The sequence below is a fragment of the Coregonus clupeaformis genome, chromosome 30 (genome assembly GCF_020615455.1).
Source record: "Coregonus clupeaformis isolate EN_2021a chromosome 30, ASM2061545v1, whole genome shotgun sequence".
Lineage (NCBI taxonomy): Eukaryota > Metazoa > Chordata > Actinopteri > Salmoniformes > Salmonidae > Coregonus > Coregonus clupeaformis.
This window is the reverse complement of record NC_059221.1, coordinates 32,676,090-32,700,076: the sequence shown is the minus strand read 5'-3', so window position 1 is coordinate 32,700,076 and position 23,987 is coordinate 32,676,090. Positions and strand designations below refer to the sequence as shown.

Genomic DNA, 23,987 nt, shown 5'->3' with positions numbered 1-23,987 from the left:
TTAGTCCCATCCTTCAGCTCCATTCAACACCTCCCATCTATCTCTTAACACCATCCATATTGGATTTCTATTTGCCATATATTAATCTATTTTTTTACTTAACATTTATTTTTCTTAAAACTGCATTGTTGGTTAAGGGCTTGTAAGTAAGCATTTCACTGTAAGGTCTACACCTGTTGTATTCGGCGCATGTGACAAATACAATTTGATTTGATTTAACCCTAACCCCTTGCCTAGCTAAAGTTAGCCACCTAGCTAACTTTAGCAAGCTAGCTACCTAGCTAACATTAGCCACAACAAATTGGGATTCGTAACATATATGTATTGCAAATTCGTAACATATTGTATGAATTGCAATTCATAACATATCATACTAATTTAATTCGTAACATAACATACTAATTATAATTCGTAACATACCATGCGAAATGGATGATGGCCATCCACAAACGAATACATACCATTCGAAACGTAGCCTACATAATAATACGAAATGCTCTGAGACCATGAGTTGATCAACCCTTCAGATGAGGAGGGGAACAGACGTTTATGGTGCGCTATGTCACGTTTGGGCATTTTGTTACCTATTGGAAATCATCTTACCTCCGTGCCTATCTATCACATTCCTTGCCTGTGGCTGTGAGACACGGTACCCGTTGGAGTTGACACACTTATAGACAAATTCCAAATCAAACGACCGACATTGAAACAATTCAAACCATGCAATAGCTTTTCTCTGTCAAGTTTGAGCCCCTGATAGGATTTTCAAATGTTCCATTGCGAATAGATTGACACTGGCATTGAAGGCCAGTAAAAGCTTTTTAAACAGATGTAGTATTCAACAACAAGATTCCATCCAGTGTCTCTAAACTGCAGCAGCTTTGATAGCACCCTGTAAATGCAGATTCATAAAACTTGAAAACCCCGCCTACTTGACAACCATCGTCTGTTTACGAAAAGTCACGGGTACAACTTGGACCGGAGGGTGATAACGAGACATTCTACAGTGGTTCGGAAAACTCTACAGGGGATCCGTGTCAGACAGTCTCGTCTATATGTTTAGAATAAGTTGCCAAACTAGAAGGATATGATACAGCTGGGTCGACGTCCTTTGAAGGGTTAAAACTTGTATTTATTTATTTCCTAACTGGAGTGGTTTTCGGAGGTTAGTTATGGTGTAGGCTAACCGCCGGAACGCGCTTTTCATTGGGCACCATTCGTCACACTTCATTCTCAATAATTCAACCAGCACCACATGAAAACAATGGCGAGGCGCAAAAAGGCACATCGGGTTGGAATTTAACTGCACGTAGCCATAGCACAGGTTGAAAACGGGCTCCGAGAAAACTGAGATCCGGGGCAACCCGAGTCGAATCGAGATGGAAAGCCCGACCGAAACCCCAACCAGGGCTGCAGAGTATCTGAAGGAGCTTAATAACATAATCGAGACCCAACAGGAGTTACTGGAGAGGCAGAAGAAAAGGATAGAGGAGCTGGAGCATCAAGTGTCCGACTTGTGTTCAGAAAACGCCTGTTTGAAAGACCTGTACCAGCGGCACCTGGCTACGTGTAGGCTGCTGCAACAGGGCAACAGCCACGCAACGTTGGGTGACATAAAGGAAAACATCACCCAAGAAAAGTAAGAATTTATTGCACGCACTGCACTATTGAAAGACATTGATAGATGTCGCAAATAATCCCCCATAGTTCCCAAAATCCTTGACAGGAATCAGCTCTTAAAACCCCAGATAAACGCACACCACCAACATAGGCCTACACTTTGTAAAATGTTCTAGATGTACAAAGTCTCTATAGGCGTATTTGATCTAACGTTATAGCCTAATAGGTGATGATATAGCCTAAAGTAAAGGTTTGCATCAAAACTTATTTTCCTAAGAGACCAGATTGGCCACTTCGCACAAGACCGTTTTCATTGTATTACAGCCAAGCCAACAGGCTTCTTGAAACGCCACGATATAACTGAACACTAATAGGCCCAACAGCACATTGCAAGCCATAATAGAACTGTCCATCAATAGGCTACAGTCTGCTACCTCCCCGCGGGTCTTAAGCGGTTGGACACTTTAATGGTTAGCTTTACGCACAGTGCGATTAAAGATAAATGTTGCCATATGGAGCTTGGAATATGATCATTGACCATATATGGAAACCTTTGCGACTCCAGGTGTGTTTCATTCAAGCGCCTGGAAGTTATTGTGCAGAGGAATACGTTTTTAATGGGGCTCAAAGATTTCATATGAATGAATTATCCTTTAAATCAATCTAGGCTATTCTATTTTTAGTCAGTCTTTTTCATTTGACTGCGTTTATCCCTTTTGTTCAGGACTTGATGGGCTCTGTTTTCATTGCATCTGTTTTGTGATAACCATGTTATCTATAAAGTAGTGAGCTATTATGTCATCTAATTGAGTAAATCAAGTTTTATCTTGAATCCAGTTGGTGAGCATTAAACCCAAATAGATTTGTAATATGACTGTCTGAAGGTTATATAATTTGCTTTGTCGTCAATGACTGTTTTTCAATACAAACAACTGCCATGGCTTTCCTCCAATGTCCTCCCTATTACTGTAGCCTATAACCAGAATGGAATGAATTGGAGGAGGTCCAGTGCCAGTGGGCAGTAATCTTGCTTCCCAGTGACCAGACAGAGACTCCAGGCTGTCAGGTTCACTACTGTCATGGAGTCTTTTGATTCATGTTTGGTAACCTCAGTTGGCTGAGGGCTCTCCCATGCCAGACTAGCTCAGCCTCAGTGTGCTAGTCTTTTAAGTGGATTTCATGTGTCGGGCAGGGACAAATCCGGGATATTTATGGAATGCGCGCGGTACAAGCTCTGGGAAAAGGAGCTGAGCTGGGATAGATCAATTCTGCAATCACTTCCATATGTTTCAGTTTTATGTAGGAGGAGGGCAGTCTGGGCGGCTCTCGTCTGGGAGGGACTTGAGGTTTAGCCGCGGAAGGCTAGGCAGGGCAGGGTGATGGAGCATATATCACAGACAGACAGTGACACGCAAGCTGTCAGGAATTACTCTCACGCACATCAGCACTGTGTTTAAAGTCCACTCCATGCAGTTATTACCTCACTAACATACAGACACTTACCTCAGCTTCAACAGTCAGCAGGATCTTGAAACCTCCGGCGACCGTTGTCTTAGAGGGAGGGCGTGTTTGTGTCCTGATGAGTTGTGGCAGCCAATCAATATGTACATGGATGACTCGTGGACAGTGTGTATTTGCTGTGGGATCAGCTCGACATATGAGATCAGGACATACTCGCCTTTGACCGTTAGCTGGGGCCTTTAATAAATATCACCTCCAAAGCCACATATGATTTGATGTCTTTGGAAAAGCTCACTATATCGTCCCTTCTCGCTCATCCCCCCACCGTCAGTATCTGAGCACCAGCCTGTGTTGGGTGATAGCGCTGTCTGGGAGACAGGCTTGGGCAGTGTACCTTTATGAATGTATTTTAAAATACAGATGGTATGATTTTTAATTTTGGAGGTTTGGGACCCCCTAAAGCTTGTGGGGGTGCGTGCTACGCCAATGCTTTTAAGTAAGCTATCTAAGATGTGCCAAATAAATTATCTCCAGCTCAGGGCTCCAGCTATGCATTTGGTTTGCTAACTTGCTAGCTAAGTGGCTAGCTTGCAAGATCAAGCTTCTTGATTACAGAAGACACAATCAATTCCCTCCTGGGTCAAGATCCCTGCCAAGATCCCTGCCTAAATCTGTTTTGTGCAGTAAAAAAAGTTGTAAAAAGTTTGGAAAGAAATATCACCCCTTGTGTGCACTGCCGGTAATACCGTATACCCCGGGATGGTACATGAACGGTATGAAAATCTGGATACCGCCCAACCTTAGGAGACGGTACTGGAGAACTAGGCTGGTTACTTAGCAGTCTGTGCTCTTCCTCTATGATCCTGATGAAATATGACAGAGATTATTAACGTAAAGTGAGTTTTATGGCTGGTTACTGAAATCTTAATGGCATACAAGTGTGGTGGGCAATTCTAAACCAACAGTATAAAAAGCAAGACTGCCAGAGAACTGTAAGTCTAATTTCAGTAGGAGAAAATGTGATTTAAATGGTGCATGTACATGACACTTAAACTGAGACTGATCATTTTCCAGATCATTATCACGAGATGGGCGGAAACAAGAAATGTTTGGGACCATATTCTGTAATTTAGGTCTTCTCACGTGCTGCTGTTCGTCCTTATTTTATAATGACTATTGAATATTTTACTGCATGCTTTTAAAGCAGTGTGGATAGGCCTTCTGTCATTGTCTTAACTTCAGACGCTAGAGACTCATCAGCCTTTGGTGGCATTGATGAGACCGCATAGTCTAAATTCTCATTTATTGCTTTTATCTTGAGCTATTCTTAAGTACTTAGAACTTGAAAGTTATTTCTAACCTACTGTTTTGACTCAAACAGCCTTAATAATTGTATCTCAGTCTTGGTGATATTTGTATCACCTAGGGTCTATTTATAGCAAGGGCAGAAAAAAATAGTCAGTAAGCTGCTGGATGTGACATCACTTTTTATGGCATGGACACCCTGGTAGCGTTTGCCGGCCGAGAGTACTTAGCACCTCTGAACAGAGTGCTGTCTGTAATTTGCAAACTGAGTGCAAATCGATTCTACGTAGAATCGTGCGAAAATGTCGGCTGTCAGATGTCTACCAGTGGGTGGTCCCTAAAACACGCCACGCCGAACAAACAGCATGTGTAGTCCCTTACACCAGGGTTTCCCAAAGTCGGTCCTGGGGCCCCCCCGGGTGCACACTTTTAACTACATAGCTGATTCAAATAATCAAAGCTTGATGATGAGTTGGTTATTTTGGGGGTGTAGCGAAATGTTATTGCTGGTGTAGCGAAATGCTAGTGTTCCTAGTTCCAATAGTGCAGTAGTATCTAACAATTCACATCAATACACACAAATCTAAAAGTAAAATAATGGAATTAAGAAATATATAAATAGTGGGACGAGCAATGTCGGAGTGGCATTGACTAAAATACAGTAGAATACAGTATATACATATGAAATTAGTAAAACAGTATGTAAACATTATTAAAGTGACTAGTGTTCCATTATTAAAGTGACCAGTGATTCCATGTCTATGTACATGCAGCCTCTAAGGTGCAGGGTTGAGTAACCGGGTGATGGCTATTTAACATAATAAATAAATAAATTGGTCATTTAGCAGACGCTCTTATCCAGAGCGACTTACAGGAGCAATTAGGGTTAAGTGCCTTGCTCAAGGGCACATCGACAGATTTTTCACCTAGTCGGCTCGGGGATTAGAACCAGCGACCTTTCGGTTACTGGCACAACGCTCTTAACCACTAAGCTACCTGCCGCCCCAGTCTGATGGCCTTGAGATAGAAGCTGTTTTTCAGTCTCTCGGTCCCAGCTTTGATGCACCTGTACTGGCCTCGCCTTCTGGATGATAGTGGGGTGAACAGGCCATGGCTCGGGTGGTTGATGTCCTTGATGATCTTTTTGGCCTTCCTGTGACATCTGGTGCTGTACAGTGAGGGAAAAAAGTATTTGATCCCCTGCTGATTTTGTATGTTTGCCCACTGACAAAGAAATGATCAGTCTATAATTTTAATGGTAGGTTTATTTGAATAGTGAGAGACAGAATAACAACAAAAAAATCCAGAAAAACACATGTCAAAAATGTTATAAATTGATTTGCATTTTAATGAGGGAAATAAGTATTTGACCCTCTCTCAATCAGAAAGATTTCTGGCTCCCAGGTGTCTTTTATACAGGTAATGAGCTGAGATTAGGAGCACACTCTTAAAGGGAGTGCTCCTAATCTCAGCTTGTTACCTGTATAAAAGACACCTGTCCACAGAAGCAATCAATCAATCAGATTCCAAACTCTCCACCATGGCCAAGACCAAAGAGTTCTCAGAGGATGTCAGGGACAAGATTGTAGACCTACACAAGGCTGGAATGGGCTACAAGACCATTGCCAAGCAGCTTGCTGAGAAGGTGATAACAGTTGGTGCGATTACTCTCAAATGGAAGAAACACAAAATACCTGTCAATCTCCCTCGGCCTGGGGCTCCATGCAAGATCTCTCCTCGTGGAGTTGCAATGATCATGAGAACGGTGAGGAATCAGCCCAGAACTACACGGGAGGATCTTGTCAATGATCTCAAGGCAGCTGGGCCCATAGTCACCAAGAAAACAATTGGTAACACACTACGCCGTGAAGGACTGAAATCCTGCAGCGCCCGCAAGGTCCCCCTGTCCCACTCCTCTTTGCAGATCTTCTCCAAGTCATTAAGGTTTCGAGGCTGACGTTTGGCAACTCGAACCTTCAGCTCCCTCCACAGATTTTCTATGGGATTATGGTCTCTAGACTGGCTAGGCCACTCCAGGACCTTAATGTGCTTCTTCTTGAGCCACTCCTTTGTTGCCTTGGCTGTGTGTTTTGGGTCATTGTCATGCTGGAATACACATCCACGACCCATTTTCAATGCCCTGGCTGAGGGAAGGAGGTTCTCACCCAAGATTTGACGGAACATGGCCCCGTCCATCGTCCCTTTGATGCGGTGAAGTTGTCCTGTCCCCTTAGCAGAAAAACACCCCCAAAGCATAATGTTTCCACCTCCATGTTTGACGGTGGGGATGGTGTTCTTGGGGTCATAGGCAGCATTCCTCCTCCTCCAAACACGGCGAGTTGAGTTGATGCCAAAGAGCTCGATTTTGGTCTCATCTGACCACAACACTTTCACCCAGTTCTCCTCTGAATCATTCAGATGTTCATTGGCAAACTTAAGACGGGCCTGTATATGTGCTTTCTTGAGCAGGGGGACCTTGCGGGCGCTGCAGGATTTCAGTCCTTCATGGCGTAGTGTGTTACCAATTGTTTTCTTGGTGACTATGGGCCCAGCTGCCTTGAGATCATTGACAAGATCCTCCCGTGTAGTTCTGGGCTGATTCCTCACCGTTCTCATGATCATTGCAACTCCACGAGGTGAGCTCTTGCATGGAGCCCCAGGCCGAGGGAGATTGACAGGTCTTTTATGTTTCTTCCATTTGAGAATAATCGCACCAACTGTTGTCACCTTCTCACCAAGCTGCTTGGCAATGGTCTTGTAGCCCATTCCAGCCTTGTGTAGGTCTACAATCTTGTCCCTGACATCCTTGGAGAGCTCTTTGGTCTTGGCCATGGTGGAGAGTTTGGAATCTGATTGATTGATTGCTTCTGTGGACAGGTGTCTTTTATACAGGTAACAAGCTGAGATTAGGAGCACTCCCTTTAAGAGTGTGCTCCTAATCTCAGCTCATTACCTGTATAAAAGACACCTGGGAGCCAGAAATCTTTCTGATTGAGAGAGGGTCAAATACTTATTTCCCTAATTTAAAATGCAAATCAATTTATAACATTTTCGACGTGTTTTTCTGGATTTTTTTGTTGTTATTCTGTCTCTCACTGTTCAAATAAACCTACCATTAAAATTATAGACTGATCATTTCTTTGTCAGTGGGCAAACGAACAAAATCAGCAGGGGATCAAATACTTTTTTCTCTCACTGTAGGTGTCCCGGAGGGCAGGCAGTGTGCCCCCGGTGATGCTTTGGGCAGACCACACCACCCTCTGGAGAGCCCTGCGGTTGCGGGCAGTGCAGTTGCCGTACCAGGCAGTGATACAGCCTGACAGGATGCTCTCAATTGCGCGTCTGTAAAAGTTTGTGAGGGTCTTAGGGGCCAAGCAAAATTTATTCAGCCTCCTGATGCGCTGTTGCGCCTTCTTCACCACACTGTCTGTGTGGGTGGACCATTTCAGATTGTCAGTGATGTGTACGCCGAGGAACTTGAAGCTTCTCACCTTCTCCACTGTGGTCCCATCAATGTGGATAGGGTGCTTGCTCCCTCTGCTGTCTCCTGAAGTCCACGATCAGCTCCTTTGTTTTGTTGACGTTGAGGGAGAGGTTATTTTCCTGGCGTAGTGGAGGTGTTGTTTCACCACCTGGGGGCGGCCCGTCAGGAAGTCCAGGACCCAGTTGCACAGGGCGGGGTTCAGACACAAGGCCCGAAGCTTAATGATGAGCTTGGAGGGTACGATGGTGTTGAAGGCTGAGCTATAGTCAATGAACAGCATTCTTACATAGGTATTCCTCTTGTCCAGATGGGATAGGGCAGTGTGCAGTGCGATGGCGATTGCATCGTCTGTGGATGTATTGGGATATGCAAATTGAAGTGGGTCTAGGGTGTCAGGTAAGGTGGAGGTGATATGATCCTTAACTAGCCTCTCAAAGCACTTCATGATGACAGAAGTGAGTGCTACAGGGCAATAGTCATTTAGTTCAGTTACCTTTGCTTACTTGGGTACAGGAACAATGGTGGACATCTTGAAGCAAGTGGGGACAGCAGACTGGGATAGGGAGAGATTGAATATGTCCGTAAACACTCCAGGCAGCTGGTCTGTGCATGCTCTGAGGACGCGGCTAGGGATGCCGTCTGGGCCGGCAGCCTTGCAAGGGTTAACACGCTTAAATGTCTTACTCACGTCGGCCCCAGAGAACGAGAGCCCACAGTCCTTGGGAGCGGACCGGGTCGGTGGCACTGTGTTAACCTCAAAGCAGGCGAAGGCGTTTAGCTTGTCCGGGAGCAAGACGTCGGTGTCCGCGGCGTGGCTAGTTTTCCATTTGTAATCCATGATTGTCTGTAGACCCTGCCACATATGTCTCATGTCTAAGCCATTGAATTGTGACTTCCCTTTGTCTCTGTACTGATGTTTTGCCTGTTTGATTGATTGGCTTTACGGAGGGAATAACTACACTGTTTGTATTCGACCACATTCGCAGTCACCTTGCCGTGGTTAAATGCGGTGGTTTGTGCTTTGAGTTTTGCGCGAATGCTGTCATCTATCCACGGTTTTTGGTTTGGGTAGGTTTTAATAGTCACAGTGGGAACAACATCCCCTATACACTTCCTGATGAACTCTGTCACCGTGTCCATGTATATGTACATCAATGTTATTCTCAGAGGCAACCCGGAACATATAACAGTCCGCGTGATCAAAACAATCTTGAAGCATGGAATCCGATTGGTCAGACCAGCGTTGAATAGAACTTTGCACGGGTACTTCCTGTTTGAGTTTCTGCCTATAGGAAGGGAGGAGCAGAATGGAGTCGTGATCTGATTTGCCGAAGGGATGGCGGGGGATGGCCTTGTAGCCATCCCGGAAGGGTGAGTAACAATGGTCGGGAGTTTTTGAAGCGCGAGTACTACAGGCAAGGTGTTGATAGAACTTTGGTAGCGTTTTCCTCAAATGTACTTTGTTAAAGTCCCCAGCTACAATAAATACGGCCTTAGGATATGTGGTTTCCAGTTTGCACAAAGTCCAGTGTAGTTCCTTGAGGGCCGTCATGGTATCGGCTTGAGGGGGAATATACATGGCTGTGACTATTACCAAAGATAATTCTCTTTGGAGGTAATTCGGTCTGCATTTAATTGTGAGGTAATCTTGGTCGGGTGAACAAAAGGATTTGAGTTCCTGTACGTTATCACAATCACACCTCTTCTCTGCTGGCGGCGTCTTGGAGGAGCCTCTGGGATAAGTTCAATTTCCGGCTGTATGTAATAACACACAACTTTCTGGCCTAATAATGTAAGAAATAACTCACAAAAAAACAAAATACTGCAAAGTTGCTTAGGAGCTGCCATGTCTGTCGGCGCCATCTTTAGCTCTCTCTTTCCCCACCATCTCTTTTTCAAATCACAGACCAGTGGAGAGAGCATCACAGGGACCCCTGATAATGGGCCTTGTGTTGCCAAGTCAACAGATGTCTCCTCTGATATTTCTGCACTACAAGGCGAGACCCCTGGGCAGCGCTCTGTGTCAGGTTCTGAGAGAGGAAAGAGGGCCACTGCTCAAGTATTGGAAATCATTCCAGCAGCCACTGACCCTGCACAGGAACCATAGACCCTATAGCACCACTAAATGAACATATAGCCTATCCCCTAGGTTAGGGTGGTCAGGCAGGGCTAGGCAGCGGTTGATTTGATTTGACTGCCTATATAAGTTTGAAATCCCAAGTTGACTCCTACTGGAGTAAAGCTGGATCAGGTTGAGTAAAGCTGGCTAAATCTCACTAAAGCCTTCTATCCAGTTCTTTCTTACCCCTACCCCCACCACGCACGCACACACAAACACATGAAAACACACATCACACACAATCCTTTCTTCAAAATAAGGGAAGAGGAGGGAGCAGTTAGATAGTTTGAGAGTCAGACGGAGAGAGGAGTCAGACAGGGAGAGGAGTCAGCCGGAGAGAGGAGTCAGACAGGGAGAGGAGTCAGCCGGAGAGAGGAGTCAGACAGGGAGAGGCTCCTGCTCTTTCCTAAACAGTCTGCCTTGTCAGCTCTCTGTTGTCTGAGTGTTTGTGCTGACCATATGCACGTGTGTTTCCATAATAGTCAGCTCTTGTTAAAGAACAGACATCCACTCTGCATCTTCCCAAGACTCTGGGCTCTATTTTCGTCTGGCGTTAAGGCGGCGCTAGTGTCAAATGCACGGTAGTTTCGTCATGTAAAAACTGGCACACTGGCATTTTCCAGCCCTAACGCCAGGTTCGGCAATTTACCTGTCTTATATCAGCTCGCTTGCACTCAGATGGGCGGGGCGGAAATATTTGAGGTGTGTTCTTAACATGATCCACAGTGCTAATTTCCGGCAGAGCTGATAGGGAAATTTAAGACCAACCAAAAGCTGGTTTTAGCGGTAACGCAGTTGGTTATAGTATTACATTTACATTTACATTTACGTCATTTAGCAGACGCTCTTGTCCAGAGCGACTTACAAATTGGTGCATTCACCCTATAGCCAGTGGGATAACCACTTTACAATAGTTTTTTTTTGGGGGGGTAGAAGGATTACTTTATCCTATCCCAGGTATTCCTTAAAGAGGTGGGGTTTCAAATGTCTCCGGAAGGTGGTGAGTGACTCGGCTGTCCTGGCGTCGTGAGGGAGCTTGTTCCACCATTGGGGTGCCAGAGCAGCGAACAGTTTTGACTGGGCTGAGCGGGAACTATGCTTCCGCAGAGGAAGGGGAGCCAGCAGGCCAGAGGTGGATGAACGCAATGCCCTCGTTTGGGTGTAGGGACTGATCAGAGCCTGAAGGTACGGAGGTGCCGTTCCCCTCACAGCTCCATAGGCAAGCACCATGGTCTTGTAACGAATGCGAGCTTCAACTGGAAGCCAGTGGAGTGTGCGGAGTGTGCGGAGGAGGGGGGTGACGTGAATTTTGACAGCGGAAACGCAGCCTATCCAGCCGTAACGCACACTGCCCATATGCGCATGGAACAAGAGTAGCTCCTGAGACTGCTTGGAAATAAATCTTAATCACCAAAGCTTTATTAAAATATCAAGTTTGAGAGGAGTAAAACAGTGATCTGACATTCCCTTTTTATCTATGCATTGTAGGCAGGCCCACATTATTTTAGCCATGCATGTCCGTTTTGGACGTTCGTAAAACCCTCTCCAAGATGTAGGCTACGTGTCCATGCCCATCATGAAAGGAGAGATGAGAACCTTGGTGAATACCGGTGAACTTCGTATTTAGAAGTTATCTGTAACCTGTAAAAATGTCTTGTTTTCCATTTCATAAAGAATGTTAAAAATCCAAACCCTCCCCTAGGCCTATTATAACAAATTCTGGTTCAACAGCAATGCCGGTCTTTTTTATCTTGGCAATGTTATGATATCATTACATTTGACATGTATTTTATTGTTGTTGTTTTAAAAAAACGGATTGCTTGTTTTTCGTTACATTTTATTACAACCAAACTTATTAGAATGATTCACCTTCCTGGTGTTATGGTGACAACAGCTGTGGCGCGCTTGCAATGCAACTTCTGGAGATGTGTGAATGCGATCTGATCTGTAAGATGGTTCTGATTATGTTCATAAAACATAGGCCTATTTGGGAGCAGTATAACGGTGAGGGGACATTCTCCCTTTCTATTTATACTGGATCTTAGTCCACCTACCTTGAAAAGTTTGGATGTGCGTAAAACCCTCCATAGTCTGCATTGTTTAATATTTTATATGCCCACAGGGAGAAATTATGGTGCCTGTAAGTGTGACATAGCCTATTTAAAACAAGTTGTTTTGTTTAGAATTTGATCAGAATTATTCGTTCTATTTTTAGGCCTTATCAATAATTAATTTAATCTTGCTTATTGACAATGTTTGGCATGTCCATGCTCAGCCATAATGCAATTTACACTAGGCCTAGCCCCTATATCAGTGTGAATGCTGTTGAAGCCATGCAATTACTTAGAACAATGTGGACTGCAAATGGCCTCAAGTGAACGTATTTAGCAAAGATAGGTCTACAATTTGTTATTTCGTTTCTGTAAGCCATTTAACAAACTATAACGTACTAACATTTGAATTGGAGTTGATTCCAAGGCAATACATAAGACTGTAAATACACAACTTGAAGCAACCACATATTTCGCCATGGAACACGTTCTGATTGGCCAGTGAGGGGCCAAGCCTCGACACACCCACAACTTGTTTATTCATCAAAACCCAGCCCTTTCACGCCAATGCCAGCAAGTGCGCCGATAATTGTGATAGTGAAAATAGCAACCCAGAAAACATAGCGCTGTCGCCTGTGCTTAGATTTACCATTGCGTTAGAACCCTCTGAATGACAGGCAGACAAACGTACAGTACATCATTCAATTGTTAAGTAATTGTACGTCAGGTCAGGAGGTACAGTAAGTAAACAGGAAATAAAGATAAGCTTCAGCCTCATTGTCATACAGTACAGCACGTCGTAGTCTAATCCTGTGTCAACTGAATGCCAAAACACGGACTGGCACAAACAGTCACCAGTACTTACTTATTCAGGCTAGATCTCCACAAACTTCACAAATCTTCAGTCATACAGAGTAAAAAGTAACCTGAGGAAACTAAACAGGTGAGGTTCTGTCCTTGAGCAGAATGGATGTGTGTGTAGCGTGGTATTTGATGTGGCCTGATCCTGTCTTCTTATTGCATGATGCATTAGAAGGCTGCAAGAAGTTTAATCAGAGTGGCTCCTCTCTGATCCCAACTGGTCCTCTGGGGCCTGGGAGGAATGATGTTTGCAAGCACTTTCATTTCTTATCTCGCTATATGCATCTGCAAACTCTCATTTTGCATTCTAGCCCAGTTCCCAGCCCCGAATGGCCAAAATGCTGTAAACAATATTTGGGATTCTGACCCATCTTCGCAGAGATAGTTTCTCGAACCGCAAGATGTCAAAGAAGTGATGTTACCAAAAATATGTATATTTTTGTAGGTATTTTAGGAAGTACAACTCCAGGAAATGTAAACAACTTAATCAAACCAGGTCCTCGATTTAAAGACATTTTAAAGAAACCCACTGAGTGATCTGCAAAAAAGCACTTGGATAATTAAGTAATGTTATGCACAAGACAGTTGGATATCCATGACCGGTTTTGAAATGGAGCATAGACATAACCATGGGCCATTGCACAGCCCACTGTGGTCTGCCTTACTTAATCCTATGTTTAAGTTTTTTAAATGACACACTATGCCCAATATAAGGCACTACTTTTGATCAGAAGTGCACTATATAGGGAATAGTGTGTATATGATCTATAGTCTATGAGCGAGAGGCTGGGGTGGTGTTAAACGGGGTATGTATGTGCGACACCAACAGAAATGCTCCAGCATGACCCAGAGGTGGCCTTGTCAGGCTGCCATTTGAATGCAGGATGAAACGGGGCCTAGAGTAAACAAACATGAAAAGCATTCTTGCCTGATGAAATATTGATGGACAGAGTGACAAATCATGTGCAGCTCCAAACCTCTCCTCAGTAGTAATGGAGCTCATGTGAACATTAGCCAATGCTGATGGAGGGGCTGAGAGGGAACCAGGCCTGTCTGTTGTTGGTGCTGTAGCAGTACATACAGTAAGTAAAGGATATGTGCCAGAACAGGCTTGTTCTATCACTTTGACTTGGTTGTAAGAAATGACATATCCGACCGTGCTATGGAGATGGATTGATAATAGTGGCCAAGTTTTCCCATAGGCTTTTAAAAATGTTCCCTGGTTTTCTAGTTTCCACTGAAATGAAATATGTCCTCTACAGGGTAGATTGATAGGGTCTATCACACGGTTAATAATCATGTTTTTTAAACGAATTAATCTGGCCTTGATTATCCAATAAGTCAGTAGGTTATGTTTTCAGATATAGAAGTTGGAAATGGCTGCGTTTATCCACAGCTTTCTCTGAAAATATGTTTTAAATGTTTGGTTGATCAAACAGCTGGTTGATCAATTCAATCCATGTTCAACTTTAAGCGGAAAATGTACATGTTATGGAAACCGCGTGTTCGGTTAAGATGCTGTTAGACATTTTAAATTTCCCCAGACTAACTTGGCTTTGAACTAATGCATTGATGATGAAGGTCTTATGTATTCATGTTCTTGTTAACACGCTGTGTACAGTGAGGACGTATGGGGGTGCCACAGGGTTCAATTCTTGGGCTGACTCTTTTCTCCGTCTATAGCAATGATGTCGCTCTTGCTGCTGGTGACTCTCAGATCCACCTCTACGCAGACGACACCATTTTGTATACAGCTGGCCCTTCATTGGACACTGTGTTAACAAACCTCCAAACGAGCTTCAATGCCATACAACACTCCTTCCATAGCCTCCAACTGCTCTTAAACACTAGTAAAACTAAATGCATGCTCTTCAATCGAACGCTGCTGGCACCCGCCCACCCAACTAGAATCACTACTCTCGACGGATCTGACCTAGAGTATGTGGACAACTACAAATACCTAGGTGTCTGGTTAGACTGTAAACTCTCCTTCCAGACTCACATTAAGCATCTCCAATCCAAAGTTAAATCTAGAATCGGCTTCCTATTTCGCAACAAAGCCTCCTTCATTCATGCTGCCAAACATGCCCTCGTAAAACTGACTATCCTACCGATCCTTGACTTCGTAGCCGAAGTCTACGCCTCTTCGTCGGTGATTGGTCAACAGTAGGGATTCTTCAATTAAGTCTTTGTTGTCATTCAACGAGAGACGACTCGTTTTCATGCAAATCTTTTCTTTGAGAAATACTGCACCAAACATCTTCATTGGATGGAAAATTCAATTAATGACAGATTTCTTGAGTTCTCTTAGATTGACTAAGATAGACTTGATTATTTTGAGGACTGGCTATGGCGTCTCAAAATGGACAAACAGTACTTTCAACTGAAGGTATTTTAAGGGAGTATAACTGAAGCATGCTGACACCTTGAGGCCTCAGACACACCAATAGTGTTTGCTGGCCGATAGTACATAGCACCTCTGAATGGAATTTGCGAACTGAGTTTGCACCGATTTTTCATTTTTTGGCAGTCAGACGTCTACAACGGGTGGTCCCTAAAACACAGTGCACTGAACGATCGGTAGACGAACGCTAGATGGCACAATTATTGTATAATCGTGTAACCGACAATTATGGACAACCCCCCAAAAAATCTTAATAATTGTCTTAATGCGTTCATTTTAGAAGAAGGGAATATTCAGCTTTATATTCAAGTAGGTACAGTGACTTCAGAAATTATTCATACCCCTTGACTTATTCCACATTTTGTTGTTACAGCCTGAATTCAAAATGGATTAAATAGATTTCTCTCTCACCCATCTACACACAATACCCTATAATGACAAAGTGAAAACATGTTTTTAGAGATTTTTACAAATTTATTGAAAATGAAATACAGAAATATCACATTTACATAAATATTCAAATCCCTGAGTCAATACATGTTAGAATCACCTTTGGCATTGATTACAGCTGTGCGTCTTTCTGGGTAAGTCTCTAAGAGCTTTGCACACCTGAATTGTACAATATTTATACATTATTCTTTAAATAATTCTTCAAGCTCTGTCAAGTTGGTTGTTGATCATTGCTGGACAGCCATTTTTAAGTCTTGCCATAGATTTTCAAACTGATTTAAGTCAAAAATGTAACTAGGCCACTCTGGAACATGCAATGTAATCTTGGTAAACAACTTCAGTATAGATTTGGCCTTGTGTTTTAGGTTATTGTCCTGCTGAAAGGTGAATTCATCTCCCAGTGTCTGTTGGAAAGCTTAACCAGGTTTTCCTCTAGGATTTTGCCTGTGCTTTCTGAAAAACTCCCCAGTCCTTAATGATTACCAGCATACCCATAACATGATGCAGCCACCACTATGCTTGAAAATATGGAGAGTGGTACTTAGTAATGTGTTGTATTGGATTTGCCCCAAACATAGCACTTTGTATTCAGGACAAATAGTTAATTGCTTTTCCACATTTTTTGCAGTATATATATTTTTGGGGCTAAGATCAGCTTTAATATTGCAGATAGATTCTGGCTTCTATCAATGTAACTGTCTGCATCATTTCCAATCCCCCATATACAGTGGGGAAAAAAGTATTTAGTCAGCCAACAATTGTGCAAGTTCTCCCACTTAAAAAGATGAGAGAGGCCTGTAATTTTCATCATAGGTACACGTCAACTATGACAGACAAATTGAGAAATTATTAATGGCACCTGTTTGAACTTGTTATCAGTATAAAAGACACCTGTCCACAACCTCAAACAGTCACACTCCAAACTCCACTATGGCCAAGACCAAAGAGCTGTCAAAGGACACCAGAAACAAAATTGTAGACCTGCACCAGGCTGGGAAGACTGAATCTGCAATAGGTAAGCAGCTTGGTTTGAAGAAATCAACTGTGGGAGCAATTATTAGGAAATGGAAGACATACAAGACCACTGATAATCTCCCTCGATCTGGGGCTCCACGCAAGATCTCACCCCGTGGGGTCAAAATGATCACAAGAACGGTGAGCAAAAATCCCAGAACCACACGGGGGGACCTAGTGAATGACCTGCAGAGAGCTGGGACCAAAGTAACAAAGCCTACCATCAGTAACACACTACGACGCCAGGGACTCAAATCCTGCAGTGCCAGACGTGTCCCCCTACTTAAGCCAGTACATGTCCAGGCCCGTCTGAAGTTTGCTAGATTTGGATGATCCAGAAGAGGATTGGGAGAATGTCATATGGTCAGATGAAACCAAAATAGAACTTTTTGGTAAAAACTCAACTCTTCGTGTTTGGAGGACAAAGAATGCTGAGTTGCATCCAAAGAACACCATACCTACTGTGAAGCATGGGGGTGGAAACATCATGCTTTGGGGCTGTTTTTCTGCAAAGGGACCAGGACGACTGATCCGTGTAAAGGAAAGAATGAATGGGGCCATGTATCGTGAGATTTTGAGTGAAAACCTCCTTCCATCAGCAAGGGCATTGAAGATGAAACGTGGCTGGGTCTTTCAGCATGACAATGATCCCAAACACACCGCCCGGGCAACGAAGGAGTGGCTTCGTAAGAAGCATTTCAAGGTCCTGGAGTGGCCTAGCCAGTCTCCAGATCTCAACCCCATAGAAAATCTTTGGAGGGAATTGAAAGTCCGTGTTGCCCAGCGACAGACCCAAAACATCACTGCTCTAGAGGAGATCTGCATGGAGGAATGGGCCAAAATACCAGCAACAGTGTGTGAAAACCTTGTGAAGACTTACAGAAAACGTTTGACCTGTGTCATTGCCAACAAAGGGTATATAACAAAGTATTGAGAAACTTTTGTTATTGACCAAATACTTATTTTCCACCATAATTTGCAAATAAATGCATTAAAAATCCTACAATGTGATTTTCTGGAGAAAAAAAAAACTCAATTTGTTTGTCATAGTTGAAGTGTACCTATGATGAAAATTACAGGCCTCTCTCATCTTTTTAAGTGGGAGAACTTGCACAATTGGTGGCTGACTAAATACTTTTTTTCCCCACTGTATATTTATTTGTAACTATATACAGTGGGGAGAACAAGTATTTGATACACTACCGATTTTGCAGGTTTTCCTACTTACGAAGCATGTAGAGGTCTGTAATTTTTATCGTAGGTACACTTCAACTGTGAGAGATGGAATCTAAAACAAAAATCCAGAAAATCACATTGTATGATTTTTAAGTAATTAATTTGCATTTTATTGCATGACATAAGTATTTAATCACCTAACAACCAGTAAGAATTCCGGCTCTCACAGACCTGTTAGTTTTTCTTTAAGAAGCCCTCCTGTTCTCCACTCATTACCTGTATTAACTGCACCTGTTTGAACTCGTTACCTGTATAAAAGACACCTGTCCACACACTCAATCAAACAGACTCCAACCTCTCCACAATGGCCAAGACCAGAGAGTTGTGTAAGGACATCAGGGATACAATTGTAGACCTGCACAAGTCTGGGATGGGCTACAGGACAATAGGCAAGCAGCTTGGTGAGAAGGCAACAACTGTTGGCGCAATTATTAGAAAATGGAAGAAGTTCAAGATGACGGTCAATCACCCTCGGTCTAGGGCTCCATGCTAGATCTCACCTCGTGGGACATCAATGATCATGAGGAAGGTGAGGGATCAGCCCAGAACTACACGGCAGGACCTGGTCAATCACCTGAAGAGAGCTGGGACCACAGTCTCAAAGAAAACCATTAGTAACACACTATGCCGTCATGGATTAAAATCCTGCAGCTCACGCAAGGTCCCCCTGCTCAAGCCAGCGCATGTCCAGGCCTGTCTGAAGTTTGCCAATGACCATCTGGATGATCCAGAGGAGGAATGGGAGAAGGTCATGTAGTCTGATGAGACACAAATAGAGCTTTGTGGTCTAAACTCCACTCGCCGTGTTTGGAGAAAGAAGAAGGATGAGTACAACCCCAAGAACACCATCCCAACCGTGAAGCATGGAGGTGGAAACATCATTCTTTGGGGATGCTTTTCTGCATAGGGGACAGGACGACTGCACCGTATTGAGGGGAGGATGGATGGGGCCATGTATCGCGAGATCTTGGCCAACAACCTCCTTCCCTCAGTAAGAGCATTGAAGATGGGTCGTGGCTGGGTCTTCCAGCATGACAACGACCCAAAACACACAGCCAGGGCAACTAAGGAGTTGTTTAAAGGTCTTGCTCACATCGGCTACGGAGAGCGTGATCACACAGTCGTCTGGAACAGCTGGTGCTCTCATGCATGCGTCAGTGTTGCTTGCCTCGAAGCGAGCATAAAAGGTATTTAGCCCGTCTGGTAAGCTCGCATCACTGGGCAGCTCGCAGCTGGGTTTCCCTTTTGTAGTCCCTTTGCAGCCATTCAACTCTGTAACTGAATACTTTCTTAAGGTGCAAAAAATGTAAAGTTTACCCAATAGCAGTTTTGACTTTTTAAATGAAGTCACCGTTGGCCTCATGGTGAAATCCCTGAGTGGTTTCGTTCCTCTCCGTCAACTGATGTAGGAAGGACGTCTGTATCTTTGTAGTGACTAAGTGTAATTAGTAACTTCACCATGCTCAAAGGGATATTTAATGTCTGCTTTTTTTTTTTTTTACCATCTACCAATAGGTGCCCTTCTTTGCAAGGCATTGGAAAACCTCCCTGGTCTTTGTGGTTGAATATGTGTTTTAAATTCACTGCTCGACTGAGGGACCTTACAATTATCGGTGTGTGTGGGATACAGAGATGAAAAAATCATAAAAAAATCATATTAATCACTATTATTGCACACAGAGCGAGTCCATGCAACTTATTATGTGACTTAAGCAAATTGTATTTAGGCTTGCCATAACAAAGGGGTTGAATACTTTTCAGCAGACATTTCAGCTTTAGATTTTTAATTTGTTTGTAAACATTTATAGGAACATGATTCCACTTTGACATTATGGGGTATTGTGTGTAGGCCAGTGATATCTCAATTCAATCAATTTAAAATTTAGGCTTTTAAATTTAGGCTGTAACACAACAAAATGTGGAAAAAGTCAAGCGATGTGAATACTTTCTGAAGGCACTGTATAGTTTACTCAGTAGCAGTTTTTTTTATTTTTACAGGAGGTGGGTAAAGTTTGTATTAATTGCAAAACGGCACGGTTGGTAGGAGATGCTTAATTTCCAAAAGTTCCAAGCGGTCAAAACCATTCGTTTTGAGGTAGGGGTGTCACCAAATCTGTGTTGTATTCAATAGGTTTTTCAAAGATTCATTATGAAGCATTATAAGCTCAAAACATTTTTCAGCAAAAATGACAATTATGACAATAACCCTGTCCATTTGCATGACAATGAATCGTTACCCAAAATTCCATAATTGTCACAGCCCTACGCTGGATCCACATCTGGTGCGATTTGTGCGAGCCTTCTTTAGTGATCTTTAAATCATCTAAATAGGCCAGCCAAGTAAACAACCCGCGGAGGTGTTTATCCAGGTGATAAACAGGTCAGAGGAATTTGCACAGTGTTTTGCCATTTGAAATGTCCTTATTTAGGCTGTTAATTTTGTCCATAAGCTTTTCTACAAAGAATTGTAAACGCAGTCAGTTTTCATATAGCACTGTATATATCCCCATCTTTATTCTTGGCGTCATTTACGGTAATTCATTTACTGTAATTAGCTGGGAAACAAACCAAGTCTCAGCTATCCTTAACCCTAGCCCTCTGAAGAACATCTAGTGAAGCCTGAAGATTGGGAGGTTCATAAATAGTTTGCCCACCCAACCCCTTCCCCCCAGTCCTAACAGTGTTAGCATGTGTTTAGGGACCCCTCAGCAGGAAATGGCATGATAGAGAAAGCTGCTTCCTGTGGCTGCCGGTGTACACTCATTCACCCGGCGTTCTGCTGATCAATCAGTGTGCCAGCCAGGCCAAATTTACGGTCGCCTGAACCTCTCTCAGGTGAAAACCGTTAATTAAATACCCCCGCTAGATTAATGTCTACGCAGGGATGATTTACATTCAGACTCACATATAAATCTCTGACAATGGCCGAAGACAATTTTGTGGCTGGGGCTCACATAAACACATATTCCCCCAGAGCAGCATTCATCCTTTAATTAAGTGCAGTTCTACAAACACTCTAAAGATCACACCCCAACATCTCTTAGTGGGCCGAGTCGTGCTGCTGGAAGGACGCCAGGCTGCGCTGACCTCTGCTCCCTCCAATCAGGACTATTAAGATGGCCTTAATGTTTCGCTTTTGTCCTTTGATGTAGCCGGGGGCCACCCCCCATGAGGATGGCTAATGATGGCTTTAATGAGATCTCTAAGCTGTATCTGATGGTGGTTCTGGTAAAGGCCACTCCGAGGGGGGTGGGACGGTGGTGGGAGGGAGCACACACACTACTCTGGGGCCTGACTCTTGTCTTGCCAGGAGCTTCCCTTTAATTTGACTTTGAATAGAGTGGTGGGCTGGAAATTTTCTGTTCTTCATTCCCTATGACATTTGAGAACACACTTTTTGAATTACACCGCAGGGTTAGATGCATGGTGTATAATGCAACTTCATTTCAGGCATCTATTTCAAAGACCATTGAGCTCACGATTGTAATCTCTCGCACATAGACGTGTCTGGTAGAATCACAATGGAAACAGGTCTGAGATCCGGTCCTTAGACCTCCTTCTTCCTCATGTATTCTGTCTGCATTCTGTGTGAAAATGAAATGCCTCTCCAGCCTCCCTTCCTCCTGGCTCTGCTGACTGACAGATATGCCTTTAATAATATGATTAGCTTGATTCTCATTATGGAGGGCTTAATAATGTACAATTTAATTGGACTCTAATGAAGATGGGGATTTGTTCCCTCTCATATCTCTGCTCAGCTATTGGCACTCAGAATGGTGATTCTCAGAAACTTCCATCCTGAGAAAGCATTTTGCTCCATTGATCCGGTTCACAAGGGTATTAGTATCACACCATTACTAGATATGGTTATTTTTATTGCTTTGTGTTTCTCTCAATAATAACAACGAGCTAACAATAACAAAGATATGGAGAAAACAAGAAAGCACATAAGGCGCATATCAACACTCTTCTACTCCGAGGTTCCTTGGCATGGAGTCCTACATCTTTACTTTACTGCTACTATCAACTGCTCCATCAGTCCAAGATTGTTGACAGATGTACAAATGCTCCAGAATCTCTACCAGTAGCCATCTGTATCAGGATACAACATGGTTACTTTTTGAAGCACTTGCCCAGATACATGTTAGTTGTGTACTGTAATTCTGTACTGTATTCAACACCTATTCTGCATAATGTGTAAAATACGCATTCATATGTTCTGCATCCACTTGGTTTGCATTTCTGCTGCTGACAAATAGGTTTCCATAAAATCCTGTGATCCCGTGTCTGGCAGAGAGAGAATTCATAATCTGAATGTTATTTGTAGCTCTATTTGTCTTTCATTTCCTCCCAATCCATTACCCCTCTACCAGCTCTCACAACAAGCTGATGCAGCTGATTCCTAAGCTTTATGTAATACTTGTAGAATGCTGTTTGAACTGTTGTTGCTCGTGCTGTTGCCAAGTGTTAATGTGGTGTGTGTGTCTGTGTGGCTCTTGGCTGTGGAGGTGAATCCTGATTCAACAACTAAACAGCTAAACACAGCCCCATGAACCCTTAGTTCATCACCCTTTGTCATCATCAAGAGATGTCAGAGGAGGTCTCAAAGAACACTAGAAAGTGTCTGGGATCTTGACTAGTTAATACGTGAACCCAGATCTCTATCAGTAATGTTGATTTCTTGCTACACTGTGAGCAGAGATGATTTGGGGTTGTAGTATAAGTTTAGTTTTTTTGTCCTCAGTTTCAGTTGCAATATATGGGGGAACTGAACTGACAAAACATCACGATGAGATCTGTGCTTCCTCTTTGTTTGTTTTCTGTGTTTGCATGCTGACTTTCTAGAAAACCTACATCTACCCTTTAGCCACCAGTCTGAAAATGCATCAATATGAAACTACCTGGCAGTGTGATAAGAGTTAACTGAAATCATTCACAGGCAACCCCTTTCTTTCCAGTGCCTTCATAAAGTATTTACACCGCTTGATCTTTCTTATTTTGCTGTGTTACAGCCTGAATTTAAATTTATGAAATTTTGATTTTGTGTCACTGGCCTACACACAATACCCCATAATGTCAAAGTGGAATGATGTTTTAATTTTGTTTTACAAATTAATTTAAAATGAAAAGCTGAAATGTCTTGAGTCAATAAGTATTCAATCCCTTTTTTTGGCAAGCCTAAATAAGTTCAGGAGTATAAATGTGCTTCAGTTACTTGCATGGACTCACTCTGTGTACAATAATAGCGTTTAACATGATTTTTCAATGACTACCTCTTTTTACCCCACACATACAATTGTCTGTAAGGTCCCTCAGTCGAGCAGTGAATTTCAAACACAGATTATACCACAAAGATCAGGGAGGTTTTCCAATGCCTCGCAAAGAAGGGTACCTATTTGTAGATGGACACATATTTAAAAAAAAGCAGACATTGAATATCCCTTTGAGCATGGGGAAGTTATTCATTACACTTTGGATGATGTATACACCCAGTCACTACAAAGATACAGGCGTCCTAACTAACTAACTCAGTTCCCGGAGTGGAAGGAAACCGCTCAGGGATGTCACCATGAGCCAATGGTGACTTTGAAACAGTTAGAGTTTAATGGCTGTGATAGGAGAAAACTGAGGATTGATCAACAACATTGCAGGTACTCCACAATACTAACCTAAATGACAGAGTGAAAAGAAGGAATATAAAAAAATATTCCAAAACATAACATCCTGTTTGCAATAAGGCACTAAAGAAAAACTGCAAGAAATGTGGCAAATAAATTAACTTTATGTCCTGAATACAAAGCGTTTTGTTTGGGGCAAATCCATCACTGCACATCACTGAGTACCACTCTTCATATTTTCAAGCATGGTGGTGGCTGCATCATGTTATGGGTATGCTTGTCATCGGCAAGGACTAAGGAGTTTTTAGGATAAAAATAAACGGAATAGTGCTAAGCACAGGCAAAATCCTAGAGGAAAACCTGA

The 23,987-nt window shown here is 43.0% G+C and overlaps 1 protein-coding gene across 2 annotated transcripts in view; it reads left to right on the top strand.

Annotated features, from left to right (window-relative positions):
• Positions 1-976: 976 nt before the first annotated feature.
• The window catches only part of LOC121545403 (IQ motif and SEC7 domain-containing protein 1-like), a 238,188-nt gene continuing 215,177 nt past the window's right edge, over positions 977-23,987 (top strand). Inside the window, exon 1 of one of the 2 annotated variants that reach the window (XM_041855908.2) lies at positions 977-1,639. In XM_041855908.2, coding sequence (XP_041711842.2) covers positions 1,380-1,639 — 260 coding nt within the window. In that variant the 5' untranslated portion in view covers positions 977-1,379. The remainder of the gene's footprint in view (positions 1,640-23,987) is intronic. The other variant, XM_041855901.2, reaches the window with a different exon arrangement.